At 44.2% G+C, this 25,289-nt stretch overlaps 1 protein-coding gene across 3 annotated transcripts in view; it reads left to right on the top strand.

Annotated features, from left to right (window-relative positions):
* The window catches only part of BRAT1 (BRCA1 associated ATM activator 1), a 437,354-nt gene that overhangs the window by 226,163 nt on the left and 185,902 nt on the right, over window positions 1-25,289 (top strand). For all 3 annotated transcript variants that reach the window (XM_069647597.1, XM_069647599.1, XM_069647598.1), the window contains one exon: window positions 15,938-16,011. In XM_069647597.1, coding sequence (XP_069503698.1) covers window positions 15,938-16,011 — 74 coding nt within the window. The remainder of the gene's footprint in view (window positions 1-15,937; window positions 16,012-25,289) is intronic.

Genomic DNA, 25,289 nt, shown 5'->3' with positions numbered 1-25,289 from the left:
CTCCATATGACTATTATCCGTGGGAGACCAGCAAGAGAAGTTAGCAGGGTGCTACTGTATGTTGCAGTGACCCCAGAGCTGTGAACTACTAGGGTCAACACACAAATCCAGCACCACACAGAGTTTGCAGTATTTTATTATTATTATAGTATTTATTGAGCACGGACCTAGCTCCGAGAAGCAACAGAGTGCTTTATAGAGGTATACAACAGTACATATGGATAATGAAGCACTTTTCAGAGGTAACAGTATAGAAATACAGTGTGGGGTAGGATACTGAGGGGCACAGAGGGAGGGGGACAGCTGTACTGGGTGGCGGGGAGCAGAAGGGTAGGTGGTGTCTAGCGAGTCAGGTGGCGTGAGGGGTGACGTGATGGCCTAGGTGTCACGGCTCGCTCCCTTCACTCCCGTTCCCGTCACTTGGGGACATGTTTTGGGGTTTATTCCCTACTGGACATTTCCTCCGAACCTTATGCTACAGTGCTGTGATGAATTGGGAGCGCTAAAATCTTATTTTCCAAGTTACTTCCCTTCCGGATCCATTCCAGGTTTTTGGCAGCCAGCATGCTACTTTAATCTAATAACTATGCTTCCCAGAATGCCTGGCTCACTGCTTCACCTCCTCCCTTGCAGGACAAGGTTGGGCGGAGGATAGGCAACACCTGTGGCTGCAGGTGCAGCAGGCGGCACACCTGAGGGGTGTGCTCGTTAAGCAGCTTTAAAAGCCCCAGTTTGCTTCAGTCCAGCGCTGGTCATTGTTGCAGTGTTCCTGTTGTGACTGGTCCTTGTTCCTTGTTCCTAGCTTTTGTGCCTAGTTCCTAGTTCCTGTTTCTTGTTCCTCTGCCCTGGATTTCGGATTTATGTGCTTAATTGATTTCTGCTTTCTGGATTTCCCTTTCTGTCTTCCTCTGTCTGCAGGCAGCCTTTCTCTGTGCTTTACCCTTTGATGCTGCCCAATTTGCCTGTGTTCTCTGTTTCTTTGATGCTGTCCTTTGCTACTGAAAAACTTGATGCATTAGTCTTTCCCTTTATAGATTTAGCTTCCTGCCTTTTCTCCTTGGATAGGTGGGAAAGGTTTCCTTTTGTGATATCATTTTTCCCTGCTCCTGATCCTTACTTTCTATTGGGATCGATTCCATGTTTTCCATTGCACTTCTGCATTTATTTCCCATTGATTATTAGGTGTGGGGTGCTGTTGTAACTAGTCCCTGTGTGAATGCCTTTTGTTTTCCTCACTATTCTATAATCACAATTCCTACTTGCCCCTTGACTTGGGTCTTGTGTATTTAGTTATCCTCCACCCATTGCTTTTATAGCCTTCTGGGTCCCTGTTTGATCATCTGGGTTTGTGGGTTTACTGACATTCAAGTGGTCTTTCCGGTCCTCTTGAGTACTGTTTCCAAGTTCCTTATTCAGTATCATCCAGAGTGTCAGCTCACAGATCCTGTCCTTGCTTGCCCTCTACGTGGGCTTAGTGCTGTCAGTATCTGTAATAGCATAGTGGGTAAGGAGTTTGCCGACTTTCCTTTCAGTCATAAGGAGGTTCTAAGTGCTTACCCCACATCCCTTTTCATATATTGGTATTATTGTTTCACTCTATTTGCACTCCTGGGTTTTAGTATACACGAGTCTTGGGTATTGTTGTTAGATTCAAAGTTGTTCGCTCTGCGATTACGTGCACGTTTCCCTTGCCATATTCATTGCCTTCTTCCTTTCTAAACACTAGGTGTGGAGGAGGAAAGACTCCTTGAAGAGGTGGGTCTTGAGTTCTTTTCTGAATTGTAGGACATGGGGGCGAGTCCGATGCTGACGGGGAGGAGGTTCCATAGTCTTGGGGCACAGGCATAGAAAGCTTGTTTTCTGGTCCTTTTCTTTTTGCAGTGGCAGATTTCAAGTCTGCATGTGTCCTGGCTTCTAGTGGTGCGCTGTCTGCCGGAGATGCTGAGTGTCTATGCGAGGTAGCTGGGTGACTTGAGGGCAACTGCCTTATAGATGATGGAGCAAGACTTGAAGGTGATTTATGCGTGCAGTGGGAGCCAATGAAGGTCTATGAGGGCTGGGGTGATGTGTTCGTATCTGTGTAGACCTTTGATGAGGTGTGCGGCCACGTGTAGGACACTTCTCAGGGGAAGAAAGGGGGACAACAGAAGGCCCTCGAGGACTGCATTGCCCCCATCCAGGTGGGATAGGACCAGTGCTGCAGTGCCCCCATCCAGGTGGGATAGGACCAGTGCTTCAACAGTGGATCTAAAGCTGTACGGAGGGAGGAAGGACTTGACTTTCTACAGGAGGGAGAGCTGATACCAAGCTGTCTGAGCTTTCTTAGCTATGTGTGTCTTGAAGTAGAGGTGTTTGTTGATGTGGAACCCGAGGGACTGGTGCAGGAGGTGAGCTCGGGTGTGAAGCCCTCAGAGTGCATGGTTGATAGCCAGGTCTGTATGCCTGGGTGTTCGGTTTTGTTGGAGAGGAGTAGGAATTCGGTCTTGGAGGGGTTGAGCTTCAAGTATGTACTGGACATCCAAGACTGGATCAGTGAGAGGCAGGTTTTGAGCCTATGGATGTCCTTGATGGAGTCGATCTTGAGGTATAGTTGTGTGTCATTGGCGTATTGGTGGATGTTGTGTGTCGCTGGGAGGGCTCTCGGGGGCTCCATGTATAGATTGAATAGATTGAAGATCACTGGGGAGAGGGTGGGTCCTTTCGTACTCCACAGGGACTCCACTCTTGTGAGGTATTAAATTAAAACACACTCCCATCCTCCTCCTATTTCATACAAAACCAATGGATCATGGAGAAAACACTGATAGAGATACTGTATCACCTTAAGTACATAAGGAAACTACTGTGTTACTCAAGTGGTCATTTTATTCTGTAAAATCTTTATGCTCTTTGAATGTATTTTAAATCCTCTATTTGTATTTTGTTATGCACACACCTGGCAAGAGCAACAGTGTGATGTACAAGGTTGGCATAATCCTCAACAAGATAATAAAGATTTTCCATAATAACTTACTATAAATTCTTGATTCTATTAAAGACACAGAGGCGAGCATTATGCTTCTTTCTTTTAATCATTTATACAAAGAAAGCTCAGCAGCAAGGTATTTTATGCACTTACATATAACAAAACTCATTCTGGAAGTGCGTTGATAAAATACATAACACAAAACTATTAAGGTACATATAAAGTTCATAACATCCATAGTATAAGGGGGAAAAAACTTCAAATCCCATGATGCTCCAAAGGTCATCATTGTCCATAGTCACGTGGTACTGTCCCTCCAATGAGTGTACAGGTGCTCCCATAAACTGTCCTAAACAAGAAATAACTTCCTCTTTCGAGGCTGTCTTTTGATGATAGAATTCTAAAACTCGTTCAACCAGATGAAAGATCTGTTGACACGTAAATCAGGTGGACTTGTCTGTAGAGACTGTCAAGGAAAAATAAAATATATTTGCTCTTGCGTATAACAACCCTAGTTCCCTTAAAGGGGTGGGAGAAAAAAGCATCTTATTATTGTTACACAATATAAGAAGTTAGACCAACAGATTGTAACAATGCTAGAGTCATTCTTAAGCAGTACACAATATGCTTTTCTTCGATGGGTGGGATAATGCTCGCCTCCGTGTCTTTAATAGAATGAAGAATTTCTAGTAAGTTATTATGGAAAATCTTTATTCTATGTCAAGACCGCAGGCTCACATTATGCTAGTTTAAAGCTTACTTACCACTATCGAAGCAGGTTGTTCTACTGGTTTCAAGTAGAATTCTTTAAAGATCGGTTCGCCCTGCCCAATCAGCCATCTTCATGTCCTCCAGACGGATGCCAATCTGAAAGGCTTTTGAGGCCATGGCTCCTCTGACTGAATGAGCTCCGAAGTGGAGTGTATCTATCGCCGCTTGGGTTGGCGTCCAACACACCCAGCAAGCTAATGTAGGGGCTGAGACCGCCTTATGCAGCTTGCAAATAGCTATGAGAAGTTGCCCATTTGGAGAGGATTTGAGCAGAGCTGTTACTCTTTTATAAGCTTTTAAACACTGAACCACGCAAAGCTTGGGCTGTTCTTTAAAAGCCGGGTAAGAGATCACTCTTGAGTCACATTTAGTTTTTCTTACGTGAAAGACAATGCCGTCAGGAGAAAAAGACCTACCCTCTAGATCTAGAGACCTAACATCTCTCCTGCAAGAAACCAGACAAAGCAAGGTAGTAAGCTTGCCGGAGAGTGCCATACGCGATAACTCTTCGTTAACCGGCCATGAAAGAAAAAGTATGAGCACATTATTAACGTCCCAAAGTTTGTTGTAACGGGACGAAGGTGGGTACTGTAAGGCAGATACCTTTTAACAATCTGCAAACTAGGTGATGTTCTCCAGCTGGGGACCCTTGTATGAAATTGTGGCCTGCAGAAATTGCCAATCGATATGCGTTTATTGTTCTGTAAGCAAGGCCCCTCTCTACTAAAGAGGCAAAAAAATGTAGGATCTCTTCTAAAGGCGCTGAAACTAACTGGATGCAAGCCCCGGTCCTGGCACCATACCCTCCATGTATTCCATGAATTGGAATACTGTTTGCGTGTAGCAGGGCTCCAGATCTCTTCAATGAGATGAATTGCCTTGCTGGACATGCCTGGAGTTCTCCATCTTGCCCTGAAATCCTCCAAGCCACCAGAGTCAGAGACCCAGAAACTAGCAGGGGTGAGCTTGTCCGCCCGGATCTAACAGGAGATCCTGATACCGGGGTAGAAGGATTGGAGAATCAGTGGAAAGTTCCAGAATAACTGGATACCAGGTCTGAGAAGGCCATACTGGGGCTATGAGGACTAGTTCTGCTTTGTCCTGACGGACCTTCGCCAGGGTCCTCGCTATCATGAAGAAGGGGGAAAACGCGTAGAGTACCCCCTGCGTCCAAGGCTGCAGGAATGCATCTGTCGCTGAGGTCGCTGGGTCGGGTCTCCAGCTGTAAAACACAGGGAGATGTGTGTTCAGCCGAGACGCAAAAAGGTCTATGGATAGCGGACCCCAGTGCTGCTGTAAGCAGAGAAATATATTCTTGTCGAGACTCCAGTCGCTGGAGTCGGCGTAATGGCGGGAGTGCCAATTGGTTATTATATTCTTGAGACCCGGCAGATATTCTGCCGTAACTGAGATCTGATGGTCCAAGCAGAAATGCCAAAAGTCTTTGGCGAGTTCTGCTAATGGACGAGATCTGGTGCTACCAAGATGATTTATGTATCTCACGGCAGATACGTTGTCCATCTTTAATAAAATGCAACAGCTCACTTTGTCTCTGGCGAAGGAGCGCACTGCGAAAGATCCTGCGAGGAGCTCTAGACAATTGATGTGCATATCTAGCTCCTGCGAAGATCAAGTACCTCCAGTGGCTGCTGTGCCACATCTTGCTCCCCATCCGGAACGGCTGGCAGCCAGTTCTATGATGATATCTGGAGCGGAACCGAAGATGGCTCTGCCGTTCCAGGCCTCCATTTGCGAAAGCCACCAATTTAGCTCTGTCCTTGCTTGAGGTGATGGTGTCAATCTTTGAGAATAAGAGAGACTGCCTCTCAGGTGTTGACCTTTCAGTCTTTGCAATTCCTGGTAATGCAGGGCACCTGGAAAAATTGCTTGAATGGAAGAGGATAGAAGGCCTATTACTCTTGCTAGCTCCAGCAGTGAGATCAAGTCCCTCTGTAGGAACCTGCGAATTTCCCTTTTGGTTGAATGTATCTTGGCAGCCGGAAGACAAAGCTGCAAATTCTGGGTGTCTACAATGAACCCGAGAAATTCTAGATTCCTGGCAGGACAAAGAACTGACTTCTCCCAGTTGATGAGGAAGCTGAGACTGTGGAGCAAGCTTATGGTTAGCTTGGTGTGTTCCTGCACTAGCTCTCGAGATTGAGCCATGAGAATATCGGCCAGGTAAATTATCAGGCAGACTCCTTGCTCTCTTAAATGCGCCACTACGGGTCTCAATAGTTTGATAAATGCCCAGGGAGCTGAAGAGAGACCGAAGGGTAGACTCGTAAATTCCCAATCTTTGCGATCCCAAGAAAATCTTAGATACTCTACGTGTTACGGATGGATGGGCACCGCGAGGTAAGCGTCTTTGAGATCTAGACGCACGAGCCAATCGCTCGGCCTGAGAAGGTCCCTGAGCATGTGGATGCCTTCCATCTTGAAATGGCGATATACTATGAATTTGTTGAGTGCCTTCAGATTTATTACAGGCCTTACCTTTTCCTTCCTGCGCACTAGAAAAATTGGACTGAAAAACCCGCCCGGGGCCGAGCAGGGCCGGATCTCTCCCTTCTGAAATAGACTGTGAATTTCGCTGTCTAACACTCTCTGATCTAGTTCGGACATAATTATTGGGACAGGGGGACTGGACTGAAAAGGTTGCGCGAAGAACTCTAGTCGCAGTCCGCGCGCTGTACCCCTGACCCAGGCGTCTCCTGACAAAGCGTCCCAGGCTTCTGAAAAGAATATTAGCCTCCCCCCAATGGGCGCGAGCGGCGCTGGAGCTGTTATCGTTAGACTGACCTGAGGGTTGTTGAGTTCCGTTCCTCGGTCCTCTCCTCCAGTAGCGGCCTCTGCTACGTCCTCTGGAGGGAAAGAAGGTGTCGGCACGGTCTTCCCAGGTGTCCTGATGTTGGTATTGAGGTCTTCTGTCGAAGGCATAACGGCCGGAAGAGCGACCTCGACCGGCCCTGGTGAAAACCTTAGATGAGAAAACCTTCTTGATAGAGGCCTGGGCCTTGTCCAGGGCGGTAAATGTACCTACGAACTTGGACATCTCCTTCATAAAAGGATCACCAAAGAGTAGCCCTTGCACGGCGGCGCCGGACTCTGTGTTTGCCAATTCAGTCAGTTTCGAGTCAATTTTGAACAGTATGCCTTTTCTGCGCTCGGTAGAAATAGCGCAGCTCGCATTTCCCAGCAAGCAGATGGCTCTCTGAGCCCACCCGGAGAGAATGACCGGATCGATTGGAGTTGAGGAGGTGGAGGCTCCTTCTACCACATCTAATATTTTTGCGAGAGGACCCGCAACGTCTAATAGTTTATCCTGGCATGACTTCCAGGCTCTGTCTATCCCCTTTCTAGGGTCTTTCACATGTTTCGCCATGAATGTGATCATCTTGGAATCTAATTCTGGTGTCATCGCTACTTTATGAGGTATCTCAGGGCGTGGACATTCAGCCCTGAGTCTTGCTCTGATTTCTTTCTCCAGAGGCTTACGTAGCCTGCTAAACATGTATTCCGTTGTCCTGACTGATGGCTCCCAGTCAGTGGACCTAGGATGTATTAAATCTTAAGGGTCAAACATTCCCTCGGTAGGACGTTGTTCCCTGGTGTTTCCCTTGGGGATGGGGACTGCCGCACTCCTCGAGGTTGAGGGTTTTGAATCCCAAATCTCGGTATCGTCCTCTGAAGAAGAGTGTGATGATTCGTCATCATATAATCCCGGGTTTGCTTCATCTTCTGCGCCCTGCTTGTCTCCCTCCGGGCTTGAGGGTCCAACACCCCTGTTTCCTTCCTCGGGGTAGAGGAAGGAAACATGGGTTACCTCCCTGGTCATAAAGGCATGTTTCAGCCTGGGGAAGGCGTCAGATAGTGCAGCAGTGTCAGGCATCAACTGGCTTGGGGGGGGTCATAGAGCTTTTGCTCTTACGAGCCAGACTACTTCCCCCTTGGGTAAGGTGTTTTCTTTTCTGGGTCTTCTTACCTCCCTTGCGCTCTTCCATGTCTTCCAAGCGCTGCTGTATCGGTAGAAGCATACCTGTTACAGCTTTTTGTACGCTGTTTTCAACAGCGGATCCTAGGAGCTTTTGTAGGCTCCTTACCATTGCCACTTCATCTATGTAACAACAGTCCTCCTCTCCCTCTGACCATTCCTGGTTTGATTGAGGGGGGTAGTGTGCTGCCATGTTAAAATCACTGTACCCCTCTTCTTTTTTTTTTTTCTTTCTGGGCTGATCACCTTCTCTCACTGGCCCAGAGCTTTATTGTTCCAGATCTATTAAATAATTAAATAATACACGTGATGGTATAGGAGTATCACCTCCACTCACTGTCTGGCAAATGGGATGCTGAGCAGGCCAAGCTGAGTGCTATGGATGCTGCTAGCGATCCTCTTTTTTTTTTTTTAAATCTCAGATGAAATGACACAAGACTTGCTCCAGCGCTCGCATTAACAGTTATCTGTTATGACGGAAATGCTCGTAAGAGCGTCAGAGCTCGAGAAAAGGACCAGGGAGAGCGGGAGCTCCCCCTGGTGCCGCACTGGCTCGTCACGCCCAGCTGTGGGCTGTATGGTCCTCCCAGAGCCCGCGCGTATAATTCCGGGCTGGGGGGGGCAGACAAAAGGTAATGCGCCGCCGCGGCGGTCTTAACAGAGGCCGCGAAAACAATTAACAGATTTAGAACTGTCACGGACGAAACGTTCGTTCTATCCTCATTGACACCGACGTCAGCAGGAAGCAGCTGTCGTCGGTGCACAATGATGAGGAAAACACAAGACAAACTTAGTCAATGTTATATAGCGAAATCATATGTATAGTCAATACGCTCATGAAAATAAGCGTCATTAGGAAACAGATACATATTGTAAAGAATAAACAGTTCTGAATAAGAAATGTCTTAACTCTTGCTGTGAGCAGCAAAGAAAGAGGAAGTTATTTCTTGATGAGGACTGGTTATGGGAGCACCTGTACACTCATTGGAGGGACAGTACCACGTGACTATGGACACTGATGACCTTTGGAGCATCATGGGATTTGAAGTTATTCCCCCTATACTATGGATGTTATGAACTTTATATGTACTTTAATAGTTTTGTGTTATGTATTTTATCAACGCACTTCCAGAATTAGTTTTGTTATATGTAAGTGCATAAAACACCTTGCTGCTGAGCTTTTTTGTATAAAGATTAAAAGAAAGAGAAGCATAATGTGAGCCTCCGGTCTTGACATAGAATCCTGTCATAAACTGTGAAAACTAACCATGAGCGCCTACGATATATAGAAACGTGCTCTCTCGAGAATGGGTGTCATACTTTTGAAATATAGTTCAAAGGAAAGGATTTCAGGTCAGGACTGGGTAAGCAAAAACCCCTTTGGGGTTGTACCAAGCCTGATCTGCGTATGGTCTTTCCCCTTTTTTAATGGTTTGGCAGGAGAAGAACGATGGTTTGGAGGGTCTGGAAGGTAATGATTAATTTTAATCCTTCCAGCCATCACCTCTTTTGTTTTGCTACAGGACTGGATAAGGACATGGGAACTAGTGTGTTGAAATGGGAAGTCTTGGGACTGGTAGTGTGGGGGATGTCATTTAAGGAGGTCGTCGAAAGATATGGCCCGGCACCATGACATTTGCTTAGATATGCGACATTGACGAATCGAGCGAGGAAGCATTGTCCAACTTTTCTGGCTGAGCCACAAACTGATGCATTACTGACAAAAATGTATGAGATAATGGGAAGCATGGGTATGGCGTCTACTCTGTACGGAGCATTCCTCGCCCTGCAGGGTGGAAGTGACCTCCACATTCAACTAGAGTGGGAAAGCGTTCTGTGCACAACATTTGAAGATGGGACCAGGAGCAGAATTCTTCTATACCCTCGGAAGGTATCAAGGAATGTCAAATGAATGCAGTATAAGCTTTTGCATAGGGCATACATGACCCCTGCGAAACTGCCAAGAATATTCCTGGACCATCCTTCTAGATGTTATAGATTCCTGTTTGAAAATGCGGGCTACTTCGTGTATTTTGGAACTGTCCTATAAGGCAGTGATACTGGACTGCGATATATAACAAGCTCACAAAGTGGAAAATAATGACCTTTACATACGAACTGCAGGTATGCCCGCTGGGAGTATACCCCGAACAAAGCCCTAAGCGCTGACGCGCGCGCTGGCATGGAAAGATAGAGACGATCCTAGGGTTGATAGATGGCTGGCAGATCTTAAAAGATGGGCAATAGCTGAAACAACAGTCTGGCTCCAAAGCAGAGGCCGGGCGGAGGGAGAGTAGGGGGGGGATACGATATTGGCCTGTAATGTGTTGGCACAGGTGGTGTTTTACCCCTCGGACGATAAGCCGCCATGAAGAGTTGCACGCAAAAATGAGCATAGATTTAGTGATGACCTACAGGTTGTTTAGACGTTGTATATCCCAGCTGCTGGATGTGGCCTAGATGAGGCAGGGAATCAGACATATGGGAAGGAGGCGGTGGGGGAAGATGTTGGGGGTTGGGTGGGTTGGGCAGTTGTGGACTGTCATATAACTATCTCAGCATAACCAATTATACTGTAACTAGCATACAGGCCCATGTACACCAGCCAAAGTGCAGGTTTTCATTGACACAGTAGGACCACTATATAGCCTAAGCCAAAAGCTCCCTATAGTGGTGACAACAGGCAAAGCTATATGCAAATTGTCATTCATTGTCTCAATGTAATCATAAGGCAATAGCTCCCTTTAGCGGTGACAAAAGGTGAAGCTACTGCATCGGACAAACCTACATCTAGCCTTTTATTGTTAGATGATTTGCATGAGTGTGTTATTCTTTTGAAATTTAAAAAACGGAAAGTATTTCAGAAGCAGAATTTCACAATTATGCCAGTAGTTGTGTGCACTATCACTCATTCTGTGCTGCCATGCCAGCATGGTCAATTGATTTCTAAACTGGAAAAAGATGGTTAACTGAGAAACCGGATACACTGTGATTTCATATAGTGCACAGTTTGCAACCAAAATATAGACAGCCGTCTTAGAAAGTGAGTACTTTTCACTGAGTTCATGTAATGTCAAGTTGGTGTCCATAGCCTCACACTTATTATTTTTTGAAAAACACCAGTTTCAGAAGTTATCCATTGTTAGACTGTTAGAAACTGCATTTCCTTTGTTCAGAAATGTGTGGTATACGTAACCTGTGCTCTCCTATTTAAGCATAATGAATATCTATGTTAACTGAGCGTAATGGAACCTTGTACCATGGGCGGACTGAGAAGAGAGGGGGGGTGCCTCCTGGGGCAGAGCTGCAAAATGTAAATAAGGTCATTGGAAAAGACAAAATCCTTTGGAATCCAGTCTACCTCAAAGGAAACTAGTGCTGCAAGGCCCGCTCGGTTTCAGTGTAGATGGATTGAGTCTGCTTCTCTTTCTTGGCCTCCCTTCACAGGAACTCACTTCCTCTTTCCCTCTGTTCAATTTCTTCCTATCCTCTCTTTCGTTCCTGCCTTAAGACTCACTTACTTTCTCTGTAACCTTTTGGCTTTCTGGTTATTTTAAATTGTACCACCCTGTGATCATTTTTTTTTATTGTTAAGCACTTTGGCATAAAGCACTCTATAAATCAAAATAAAATACCAAAAAATACAAATCATCCTTATTTCAGCAATGTTTGCTATTTGCCTGGGTGGCTCCCACACATGGACCTCCACAGTGAGCGAGCGAGTGAGTGAGTGAGTGAGAAGAGTCAAGGCTGCCGGGGCATGTTCTCATTTCCCATCGGCAATGTACACATTTTAATGACAGATTCTGTGTCCCTGGATTGTGATGTTGGCACCACTGCACACCATACACCACAATCCACAGCAGCTTATCATGACTCCTAATTGACAAGGACGGAAGTGTCCATATCTTATTAGAGTTTCATTCTGTAAGAATGCTTCCCTTAGGTTCTGGGGAATTTCTTTATCACTAGTGAGTTTATTTAAAAAGGAATGTAGAAGAACCTTTAAATAGACACCCATGGATTTTACTATAATAGATATGGGTGTTCGATTGTTTAAGCTACCTACTTTTGGGCACAGTTAAAAAGCACACACAAAAAGATGTAACATTCAGGAATTAATTATTAGTAGACTAAAAACTAAGGCGGGCATTCAGAGTTGGGTGGATTTTTTTTTAATGAAATGCCTCAGTAGAAGGTTACCCCCTCTGCCAGGGGTATTTCTGAAGCTACACTCTATTCAAAGTTTACAACCAGCAGAGGTGGTATTTCTGGAATACCTTTTAGTGTTATTTCAAAAACCCACCTCAGTCAGTGGAAACCTAAACACGTTTTTTAACATTTCTTTTGCCCGTTTTCACCATCAATGTGAAGGAATAAATGGATTGTGTGCAGTAGTGGCTCCTAACCATGCACAAAAAGGTACATTCTGAGACTTTTATGCATTAAATGGGTAAGGCAGTGAGAGGGGGGTGCAATCAGAGATGCCCACTTTTTCACACCTTTACATGGCCTTTAAAAATAAAATAGATGGATTTTCTGCAGAAAGTCTGCATACAATACCACTGCTGGTAGTCCCATGGAATGCCCCTTATAGTATTTGATGAAACCTAAATGAGGTGGATGGTAAAATCTGAGGTATTTGTTAAATACTTCTAATTTACCGATATTACCCAACTCTGAATGACACCCCCTAAATTGTATTATTTCTTTCTCTTTCTCTCCACTGCCACCATCTTACTTGAAAGCACACAAATCCAGTAGGTCACTCATGCTCCCTCTCCATCACCAGATCCCAGGCGGATTCCCCCCTGCAGTTCCCTCTGCTTCTAGGAATTGAAATTTGCAGCTGACTTTCCGAGAAAGTGCATCTTGGGAGCATGATAAAAGCCAAGTTCCCTCAGCATCTTTCTCATTGTCCAAGTGCATACCCCATAGCCACAATAACCAGCAAGACCCTTACTATGAGTTTGCAGCGTGTCTGGCACAGGCTGACTGGCAAATCATGGTTGCCTACATGTGAGCCACGGAAACAGAATTCAGTGAGGGGCAAGTAATGGGATTGGTGTGATGTGCAGTTAAAAGGGATGACTGGCAAGGAATTTGTGACTGAGCAGTGAGAGCAAGTGGAAGGGGCTGCGTGGTAGGTAAGGGAAGAGAGATCTGAAAGTAAGTGTAACAAACATGGGGTCATCGAGAAAGTGGTGCAAGGGAAGGACACTGGCGGGTAATGGGTGAGAAACATTTGGCCAATGAGGCAGAGGGAACTGTGGCATTCCTACACGACTACAAACTATCCTTTGTTCACTCTCCTTGACTGACTGGCAGAGGTAGAGGCGTTGGGCACCTACTTTCATCCTGCCTCAATGCCTCACAAATCTCCACTGCCATGTTCTCTTATCTATTTTGAATTCACCATCTCTACAATTGCTCTGCCTCACTCGGTTCACATCATCTCGATCTATTGCCCTCCTGGTCCCACTGCACCATTCTTTGATGAACTTGGGCAACTCCTTGATTCTCTTTCCACTAAACGTCAACTCATTCTCTTAGGTGACTCTAACCTTCCCTTTCCAACCACTTCTCAGAAATCTGAACTCCGGTCTTTTCTTAATGACCCCACTCTCCACTCTATCCATAACCTACCCAGCCACACGGGCTAACTTTGTGGATCTCTTATCTCCACTTCTCTCTCAGCCACTAATGCTACTGTCACACCATCCATATCTGATCACTCAATTGTTTCCACTACCATCTCCTTTCTACCCTCTGACCTCTCCTCACCACTTGCTTCACCTATTACCAAAAGGAAATTTAAACCTTCTGCCATTCCCCCTTTCTCTCTGACCTACAGTTCCCCTCTCCTCTTTCGCCCCGTTACCTCTTCCACCAACATTGCTTTCTAAAGCGTAAAACCCCTACTATATGACTCATTCTCCTCTCACTTCCTACTGCTTACTTTCACCCAGAAGTGTCAGCATCCTCAATTCATACGCTTTCTATGCACAGACATGCGTCGGCTGCTGTGCAAATGGAGGCGTACCCACTCGCATGAGGACCTGCATCTCTACCTCTCTGCCTTGAACTCTCTCAAGTATACTCTTGATAAAACTAAAAGGGAATTCTACCTAGCCCTCATTGACTCTCAATCCACCCATCCTCGTTGGCTAAAGGGCACCCTAAAATCACTTCTCACTCATAAGTCTATGACTATCAACTCCACTCTCACAGCTAATGACCTAGCTGAATACTTTGCTGCAAACATTACCAAAGTTAGAGATTCTCTCCTGAGACCTTCTTCACACTCCTACGTTTTACACTCTGCCTACTCTACCATCATCCTCTGCCTCCATCTCCCACTTCAGTCACACTGATACTGATGAAGTGTTATCTCTATTGATGACGACTAACCCCTCTTGTGCCCCATCAGACCCTCTTGGTCCTCAGCTAGTCAAGCCTATGGCCCCTATAGTGGCCTCTGACCTCGCTAAACTCTTCAACCTGTCCTTTGACTCCACTTGCTTTCCCCCTGTTTTCAAACAGCCACAGTCATCCCTCTCCTAAAAGGGCATTGTTCCTCCTGTATATAAATACATAAATAAAGGTCCACATCTGGAAAGGTTATCCTGTTCATTGACTGAGATCTTTGCCTGACCTGCATGCCACTGCACCCGATTTTGGGACTGGCTTGAACCCTTTCTTTTTTTCTGACAAAGTTATGTATACTTGCTTTATTAACATATGTTTTAATTACAACTTATATTTTTCAGGTTTCTTTATCATGTGACTTGGTGATTTTAAAGTACACACAATTTTACATATTAAGATTATAATTAGATTGAGTTTTCATTAGAAGTATAATCTTAGTCTGCACATTTGTGTGTACTGTAAGATGTTTTTGCTTCAGTATATAAACAATGAATAGGCTTTCCTCTTGTAGATATGTTGCTGCTTTGAAAGCTAAATTTATTGAACGGTGTACTAGTTCACCCCTCGAATAAGAACTTTGCAGAACGTGTTTTGTGTTTTCTAATATTGAAGCTGAATAGGAGATGATGATTGAGGTCTCTCCTGCTCTCTAAATTGTAATCTTTGGAACCAGGAAGACAGGGCTCAAATCCCCACCTTTCACACTTCATACGTTATGTGATCCTAAGCACATCACTTTTTGTCACTGCCTTATTTTCCTTAACTATCTGTACAAAAAGTCTCCCTGATATGGGTTTATGTTAGTGTTAATCTATAAATACTATTTTTTACCATACATAAAAAGAGCACTGGTGGAGAGGCAGGATGCCAAATGAGGGTCTTATGTTGCGGGGGTTGCATAGATACGGGCCAGTTATGAGTTGTGTGTTGTGCGGTGAGGAGGCTGGAAGCCCGGTATGGGTCTTTTGCCAAGCCAGCTCATGTTTGGCTATGACCGCGAAGCCAGAACCCCTGTCTCAACAATGACTCAGTTCTACCAATTAATTCTCTACCTTCATCACCTCTTTACGTTGGTATCCAACTAAAGAAGGGATCGGGTGGGAGGTGATGCAGCCCGCTTTCAAACTACAAATTGGGACCCAATGAAACCTGAGCTCAAATCCGAGCTTTCCCGTTCACAATATATTATCCTGCTGAAATTATTGTCCTATGTTTGGTATGTGGCAAAGTTTCCTAGGTCCGGGTGTAAATTGCCACAGACATAACTGAAAGATATGTTGCATAATGTCAGTAAGGTGTCCTATATATACTTGAGAATGTGGGAGAGGGGGAGAGGTTGGTATTGAGTTTACTTGTTCTTGAAGTTGGTGCCAATGCATTGTGGGCTTGGGCCACGTCACTAAGGGCCAAAAAATGAACCGTACCCCCCAGGCTTCATGTTTCCAGTTCTCTTCTGCCTTGCACTGCTATGCTAAATGGGCAAATCGTTAAGAATGACTGGAGAAGGTGGACATTGGATGGTAATTGTGCAAGCATCTAGAGTTTTGGTAAAACCTGGAAATGTTGCAAGTACCTTGGTTTTTGATGGCCAGACCTGGTATTCATCAGTAATATGTAACATACGAGTTGGATGCCAATTGGCTTTCTCAATATTTGGCATGAAACTGAAAAGATGTAGCTGTAATGGCTAAATGTGAGTTTCTTTGACAACTGTTTTAAGATGTATTGAGAATTAAGTAATTTGAATTTATTTAAACCTAGCTTTTTATGTGTTTCAGTCAAGAGTGATTGTTTGCCAAGGATATTTGAAATACTTCTTGCCTACTTCAAAAGTCCAGACACCAGCCCTACAGTAAGTAAGCTGCAGTATCTAAATTTAACAGGAATTGTAATATCTTGCTTTTCCTGCTATTCCCTGAAGTTGATAAGCCATTGCACCATAAAAGACTGAAATGCTGTTTGCCAAAATGATGATACATATCAAATAAATAGTATTGTTTCCATTTTAGTTTTTCCCCCCTCCTGCCATTGCTAGTATGCTTTTTCTGATAACCACAGTGCCCTGAATAACACGCACATTGCAGTTTTCAGCTAATAAAACCTTACAGATCCTGGCCTGCTCTAGAAGTCTTGGTAGAAAATGCCTGGTTGTGACTTGTCCATTTTGCTGTGGTGTAGCATCTGGCTCCACATGAAAGCCAAGGGAGCCTTGCCTATTTCACAAGTGACAGTTAATTTCATCCTTAACTGAAGTGGTTCCTGTTAGGGAGAATTCTCTGTTTAGGCTGAATTTCCTAACCTAGTGAGTCCCCCAGCAGCTTTGCTGGATTTTTGGGGTTTATTTTTTTCTCCTGCCAAGAGTGAGACTCTTTTACCCTCACTCTTGGGCATGATTTGAGTGTGTTTCGTTGAATCTAGATGTGTTTAATGGGCTATGGGGTCTTTTACTCCATAGGGTTTCATGTGTTTTTGGTAAGTGTTACACAGCACCCTCAGTGCAGTGACACAGGGGTGTCATAGTGACCCCCCAGTATAGACTCCATACCCTGGGACTGACTACTGTCTCCCAGGGCATGTAAAGTCACCATTGACTTTACTAGTCTTAAATTCTGAACAGAACCAGTACAAACCATCATATTGTGGACTTACTGGCTGGGGCAATTCAATTGCCCCAGGGTCTGTTAGTCGAGGGGGCACGTCTCCGTCCCCCCTGATTGAGTTTTGGCTGGTGGCAGTGGATACTACTTTTTATATTCAACCGCGAATATTATCCTATGGGATTTCCCATTGTTTTAGGCTACTATCTTTATTTAATTATTTACGGTAGCCTCGAACATACCGCCGGTTTATTTAATTAATATTAATTCTCTGGTTGGTATTTTTTGCCAAAACTTGATTCTAAAATGGCGTTTGTGTTCTCTCCTGTGACTCCAACCCAAGTCGAGCCCTTTGTTCCACTTTTTGGCGGGCTTCTCCACAGAAGCCCTCCAAAGTGGTGCCAGCCTGTCTGGGGTACTTAGGAGGGGTGGAGGGGGATTTAGGCACCCTGGACTGAGTTGCCTAGGCAACTCAAGTCGCACTCCGTCCTGATTGGCCCAAGTGGTGAGCCGGCCGGCTCACCACTTAGCATGTTTGAGTGACAGCTAGGCTGAGTGAATGGGGTTTTCTGCATAGAAGCAGGGCTTTGGGGACTGGAACTTCAGAAGTCGCCACAGGACCTAAGAATCCGACGAGGGAGAAGCTGAGCCGACCTGCCACGACACCACCACCGGTGGAGCCCTGCTGGACCGCCTCACCACTTTTCCCAACGACAGAGGAGATCTCCCGCCGGAGAGTCTTCTTCCTTTGACTGGTGGGGATAACCAGTTTCACCATCTTTTCGCCTTCCCGACGTACCTCGTGGCTGCCTTGCCTGTGCCAAGCACCCCGGCAACCGGGATACCACGTTTTACCACGACCGCGAAACAAAGGTACCACCTTTAACCGGAAAACTCTGCGGCTGGTTTCTTCCCTGGTAGTGCAACGACCTTCATCCTTCCTCCAAGTCGAGATCTTCTCTTCCCCTGGACGACGACCCACCTTGCACCCACTGCCAGGAACAACTGCCACCGCTGGAGGATCCTTCCCACTTAAGGTACCGTGTCCCGCCTGGCTTCCCTTGCTACCGACTGTACGGGGTAGATTTAGCCCCAGGCTTTCGGACCTGGGTTAGCCTGGGACACCCTGGCTAAACTTTCCTAAGCCTCTCTAAACTCTTTTTGAGCTCTCAGCAAGACTTTCTAAGCCTAGAGTAACTATGTGATCTTGGGCGCATTAGTGTTCTGCTCTCTAAGAGTGGGCCCAGCCTTTGGACTTTGGCTCACCAGTGACTTTTGCTCTTCTGCCTTGCTAATAGTGTTCCTGAATCTTAAAGTGGTGTACCTTTCCATATTCTGTCTTTTTCCCTCCCTTTCTCACAAACTTATTGGAGTGCCATCTAGTTAAGCGCTCACCTCTGTATGAAAATAAGTGGTGTTTACTGTGACTTACCTGAAAAGGAAAAAGGGGTGTACATATTACAATAGTAACTGTGTTTAGAATATTTTACAACAAGAGTGCTGGAGTGTTTCAAACCGTGTGTTTTTAAATAAATAATTATATACTTTGATACCAAAGCTCTGGTCAGTGTTTGCTTGTATTATTGTGTCTGAGTGCCTATTGTGTATACTTTGCATTCTGTCCATACTGTCTAACTCTTCTTGAGGGAAGTCTGACTGCTCAGCCACAGCTACCAGGTAAATCTGGGTGGTACAGACTGCTACCAAGTGGGTTTACTGCCAACACCTGTAGTCTTAAATCTTTTGCAGTGTTCCCTAAGGGAACTGCAAAAGTTTCTGCCTAACAGTTCCAACTTTAACAAAGGATGGTACAGAAATGAACAGAACCTTACGTTATCAGCGTGAGCTAAAGAACCCCAGTTCCAGCCTGCCCATTGAAAATGTGCTTCTCCTAAGCTCATGCACACAGTAGTAAGATCTGAAATAAAATCTCTAAACTGAAAGACTCTAAGTCTATGATGTGAGTGTCTTTGTACACTCTGTGAACAAGATAATTATGATAGCGGGGAGGACCTCTAACACACAAAGGGTCGTGAAAGTTTTCAGTTGAATCCTCAAAAATTTATGTTAAATTAAGTTCACGAATCCTGCACTCATTTCTTTCAAACTTTTGGTTTCCTAGGGTCACAGCATCAGAATGACAGCTTCTCCTAAACATGCGTCTAATTTGCAGACATATAGAAAACATTCTATGATTATGAGAAGCTGGCAAGGTGATGTGCACCAAGTGTCATCACACTACCATTTATCATCACACCAATCTACCATTACCATCTTGGGGAGGTATTGATATGTGTTGTCTTTTAAATTTGAGCTGTGCAAGCACGTCTTCTTCAGCAGCATGTTATTTGGAGCTGACTTCAGATTTTTCAGGGTAGTATATTGTGGTTGTCAAAGTGGAATAATATGGTGGTTCTGATAACTGGAAGTTGGCTGGTATCACTACAATGTGAATAAACAGAGGTGTCCTAAATTTAGGATATAATTGTGGGATTTTATTTGTGGGAATGTACTGTGATTTTGCAAACTGAGAGCATACTGTATTTGAGTAATTCTGAAATGAGAGTATACTGAAATTGTGTATACTGGGAGACTAAACAAAATGGCTAAACACTGGGCCTGTACAATGTTGACTAGCCTAATAAACTGGAAATATACTGAGATTTCACAAATGCTGGGATTGTGAAACCGGTTCCATACTGGGGTTGTCTCTGCTGCATGTATATATGGTGTGACTTTGCAACCTGAGAACATTTGACACCTGGTTCATAAAAGTTGGAATATGTTGCAATTGTGCAAACTGAAAAAGTTACTGAGAACGTCACAAACGCTTATACTGACGTCAAATGGTGATTTTACAAAATGCGTATATGGTGGGATTATGGTAGGATTGTTAAATGGCGTATACTGGATGTCAATATACAGTACACAGCGATGTGAAACTGAAAATATAGCGTCAGTGTTAATACTGGGAATATGAAACTGGGATTGTGCACAATGTGCATCGGTTTATTGGAATTCTATAAATATGAATATACTTGTTTGTCAAACTGGGAATTTACTGGGATTATGCAAATACATTTGTCAAACTGGGTGCATACTGGGATTTCCAAACTATCCATATACCTGGATTATCCTTTGAGATTATACTAGGGAGAAATATACTGGGCCAGTCAATTGGAGTTCATCAGGATTGCTAAATGGGCATTCTACTGGGATTATCAAATTGATTGGAAATTAGGTGCATTATTAGATTGTGAAATGTGTCAGTATTGGACCATACTGAGATTGTTCAGACTGGACATATCCTGGTATTGTACAAACGGGGAATATATTGGAATTTACTAGCAGCAAACTGGGAGTTTACTAGAATTCAATTGCCACTAAGCAACCCTCATTCACTTTCTTTGACAGATTAGACAGCCCTATGTTCAGATGCATTAGGAATATAGACATGAATTCCCACTTTGAAATACTTATTTGTGTTCTTGATTGGTTAAATAACTTCTCCTTCTGAGATATTGGGAATAGGCATCTGTCTGACAGTGCAGCATTTCTGCACTTTAATGGTCAGATGTTGAATCCATCTGCTTGGCCCTGCTTTTACGATCGCTGCTCGTGTATGGTTTCACTCTCTGGGTCACCCCTTTTGTGCCAGACCTGCAACCTTTCATTTTTCGGCATTTGTTGATGCAGTCTTCTTGAATTTTAGGATCACCCCAATCTGCTTCTTTAGGAGGATCGGTTGTTTGTTTGTCTCTGTTGCGGCTGCATACGCCTGTCGTTATTCTCGTGCGCTCCCTTATGTGTCTTGGTCTTCCCTCACTGCACAGGCTTGGTGGTTGGAAGGCTTTGGTTAGGTTTGGCAGGGTTTGGCTCTTTCCTCCTGGTCTGCTAGTGGTAGCACCTATTCCATGCAGTCTGCTGGGTGATCTAATTTCGGTGCCTCCAGGCATTTGCACACATGTTCGGTTTCAGACATGGACTGAGAGTTTAGCCTCCTTTGCTCGAATCGCCATACTATGTACTTCAGTTTCTGCTTGGTCCTCACAAAGCGGGGTGTTTTCAGGCTTCCTCTAGACCCTGTCTTCTCCTACTTATGAGCAGTTTCTCCTCCTATCTTTTTGTTTCTCCTGCAGTGCTGCACAGCCAGTCAGCTGGCAAGAAGAGAATAACTCTCACTGTTAAAGGATTTTTCTTTTTTGTATTAACATTTATTGCGTTTAAATTCACATGTCAACATGTTTATACAGTAAACTTAACTGGTTACATTCTGTTCAAAACAAAGGATTATATCTATCCTCCCCGACCCTGTCCATACATTCCAACCACTAAATCAATTGTATATTCCTCCTGTAGAATTGGCCAATGCTTTGACCTCACCATTTCGGCTTACTACAACATCTCTTTATATTTGCTAGATCTTACCTATCTGCTATCTTCTTCTTTTCCACATCTGTTCTACAGTTAGCCTCTTCTGGCATGCAACTTCAATCAAGAAACGCAAACTTATATCTTGGAATAGTTTGCTCTTCCCTCATCTTCTCATCACAACCCGCGATCAGGTCCCAAACTATTTCTCCTTTGTTGTGGGGCTGGGTTGTGTGAGGAGCCAAGAATGAGAAGCGGACACAGAGGAGACATGTTTGTGGTTACAACCTTTTATTAACATAAATGGGGGTTGGAAAATACCTCACTAGCCCTTAATCTAGGAGGAAATTCCATACCTCAACCAAAACTAATTAATCTGTCCAGTGTCAAGATGTTCAAACAAAAGGGTTGTCTTGTGTCCATAATCCTATTCTGGCCCTCAAACTCTAAATGAACTCCAAGGTGTAAGGGTGTTGACTGTTGAGTTTTCCAAATGTTCAAGTTCAACACAAAAGTTCAAATCCAACAAAAAGGTTTCTAACAAACAATCTTCACAGTTTCAAGGATCAGCTTCCTTCCCCAAATTCCTTGTATCAAATGTCACCAGAGTTACTCTCTCCCCTCAGTATATTCACTTCCCTTGTGGTATCGGTTCCCTTCCTCAACTTTCTCTTCCCCTTTTGCACATTGCCAATCCTTCTCTGTAAAGTTTCACAATAGTTAGTTAAATCATTTAAGGGCATGGCCTTCAAGTTATTTTACAATAGGTATTTGGTCTTCACCTGGGACACTCACTCGCCAGGCCTTGTTACACAAATGCCTAACTTTCACTTAACTTTCACTTAACTTGGTGTACCAGCTTACCAGGACTTTAAACATCAACCTTCACCTGGTATACTCTCCTGCCAGTACTTGGTTACACAAATATTAAACTACACCTGGTATACTTTCCTGCCAGGATTTTGTTACGCAAACAATTTGTTATGCAGATACTTAACTTCACCTGGTATACTTGTTTGCCAGGGCTTTATTATGAGTCACGCTTTCTTTCAGCTCGGGGTTTAATATTTTTGTTTGTTTTTTTGTTTATGGTTTATTGCAATAAAACCTTTTACAAAAGTTCTGCATAACATTACATTCTCATCATCACTCAACAAAATAAAACCTCCTTTATACATCCAACATAATCAAAAAAGCCCCCCCTTAAAAATTCCTAGCAGAAGATGGCCATCGTTAAAACACAAATCAAGAAAAAGATAAAGAACTACCTATTCTTGCCACCCTTGGTCATCCAGTCCTTAAGAGCACATTTTACGAATTCCATTAGCGCTAAGACCAAACTTGTCTTTTCGCCAATTAAAACCATATCCCACTATTCTTTTGCTGTGAGCGACTCTGCTTATTATACCTTTCCAAATATCACGTTCTGACTTCTGCCAGGGCCTTACAGCTGGTTACCAGATGAAATAGGGTCTCTTGTCTCCTTAATATCTGCAACATGAGTCAGCCTCCGAAATCTGCTTTCTTACTAATAATACCTCTTCAGTTAGGAGAATGTTTATGGGACACCACATGAACAGATCCTGATAGTGGGTGGAAGGAAACTTTTGCAGGTATCCTGGTATTTGATTTAATCCCCTTCGTTCATGAGTTAGGGCCAGAGATTATCTCTAAAAGCTTTGAGACTGCAATGTGTTAATCCAGTCAAGCCCCTGCATCCTTTTTTTGGCCTTCAGTGGGTTTTTGGTTAGTGAATCTGATGTTATATCACATGCTTTTAGGTGATTACCACATTTCTCCTTCCAAATTTCAAATGTCTGCCGGGGCTAAATCCTTCTTTCTCAGGATTTCAAAGGTGTGTGAATTATCTGGGATCATACACTTCTGTATAGGGAAATGTATAGGGAAATGATTTTCCAGGCCACTACTAATTCCATCGACTGAAGCCCCAGCTCAAAACGAATACAAGCCATTGGGAGGGAGGTTGGGAGCCTCAGAACTTTCCTCCAAAACGGGCCGTCCAGAACACCCCATTCTTTCCATGATATATTGAGGATCGATTCAGAGCCATAAGTGAGTATCTGCATTACCTCTTGTTTATAGAACATCAACATTGGGAGTACTGAGAAGGCCCCATATTTCCTATGCAGTGCCACTCCCTGAGTCGCAAATCTCCCGACCTTGGCCCGCAGCATTGCTAGGTGTGCACTCTCATCCAGGTTTCTATTCATTATGGTGCCTAAGTACGTTATAGAGTCTACTGTTTCCAATCTTTCCGTCCCCCCCTCTCCATGATCAACATCCCTTATGCTTTTTGTGGTCCGATGGCATAATGAGGACTTTAGATTTCTTTATATTGACTTGCATACCATTCAGTTCTAAATACTAGATTAAAAACATCTAGTCTACATTGGAGTCCAATCAGCGTTTGGTCAATGAAGACCAAATCATCTGCATAGAGGACCCAGGGCAGGTCCATCTCACCAATTTTCAGGGGTCAGGGGGCTCGGATCGCTTGTTGGGACTCCCTAAAACCAGCCATGTAAAGATTTAACAGTACAGGCGCTAGGGAACAAACATCTTTGCTTCAGGCCACAATTCTCCTACACATTACTCCATCAGAAGCTTGCTCTAGGTCCATAAAGGCCAGATAAACATTCCTTTTAGATTCAATTGATCTGAGCTTCAGGAGATTTAGCAGGAAGAGGTTTAATGAAGTACCAACCCCCTTCACAAAACCTGTCTGTCCAGGGTCCATATAACCAGATTGTTCTACCCACCCATCTAGGTCCCTTAATAGTATTCCTGCAAACAGTTTACCCACAGTGTCAAGAGGGCTATCGGTGATAGTTTTTAGGAACGCCACGATCGCCTTTCTTCACGATTTGCATCAATATTGCCTCTATCCATGTAGAGGGTATCTGCTTGGTTACTAAAGCCTGATTAAATATCTTTACTGTGAGATTGGCCCAAGCATCAACATTTCCTTTCAGGGCAAAATTCGCCAAGCCATCAAGACCTGCCACTCTCGAAGACCTTAACTTTGAGACCATTATTTTAATTTCCTCTGTCAAAGCTAAATGCCCAACTTCCACTTGGTTTAGGGACCTCGCCTTAGGCAACCCCCCACTCCCCTTTTAGAGAAGAGCTTGGTGTAACGCTCCACCCAACTGGCTTCCATCACTTGATTTAGAGTATGGGCTGGCTTAAATTTTCCCCATTATTTAGTCTTTTCCCCATTATTTAGTCATTCCCACAGATGACTAGTATTGTTTTTACAAAGCACCCGTAGCATATGCTCTGCATCATACTGGAGCCTGGCTGCTTTAGTTGCTTGCAGCCAATTGTGATACCTTTTTGTTTCCTTTTCTTTTTAAAGATGCCAGACGGATCATTATTTTGTCTTTTTAACAATCTCATGTATTCTCTAAATGCCTTCCTAGCTATCACTACTTTCTGGTTGAACCTATGTAATGGGACAAAGTCAGTCTTCCCACCTGGGGCACATTCTTCTCTGTAGGCCTATAGAATCCAGGCATACTCAGTTTCCCAGGGATTATCCAGTATAAAATGCTCAAACTGACCGACAATGTGAGGGACTTCCGATGACTTGATTCTAAGCCTATTTTTCCCCCATGTTAATTAATTCTGGCTAGGGACCACTTCTGTCTTGTCCTGTTGACCCACCACCCAGCTTATTGATAGTAAGTTGGTGTCACTGGCCCGCATCTCATGAACTGTTCAATAGCTACCGAAACATTTGGGGAAACAAAGCAATAGTCTATACAATCCCGTTGCTCCTCCATCGACCATTTACTTGATCCCGGGATATCTTCCTTAGTCTGACCATTTAGCATTGTCAGCCCTCATGCACTTATTTCACTTATCCATGTTGCTGCCCAGTTCCTAGTAACATCTTGTGCAGGGCCAACCCCTCGCTAAAAGGTGCATATTAAAATCTCCACATAGGATGATGTGGGGGATCATCAACTGACATCAAAGCATCATCTATCATTGACATTATGGAGTCTAGGAGGGTCGAATCACTGCACATGCTCCCACTTAATACACATTGATGGATTATGGACTTCTTATGGATGGTGATGGAGTGTGTGGCAGATTGTTTGGCAGTGTTAAATGTGCACATCAGATCGGATTGTAT

Source organism: Ambystoma mexicanum, chromosome 2q (genome assembly GCF_040938575.1).
Source record: "Ambystoma mexicanum isolate Mex_15411 chromosome 2q, UKY_AmexF1_1, whole genome shotgun sequence".
Lineage (NCBI taxonomy): Eukaryota > Metazoa > Chordata > Amphibia > Caudata > Ambystomatidae > Ambystoma > Ambystoma mexicanum.
Note: the sequence above shows the minus strand (reverse complement) of the source record. Positions and strands in the feature narration are given on the sequence as shown.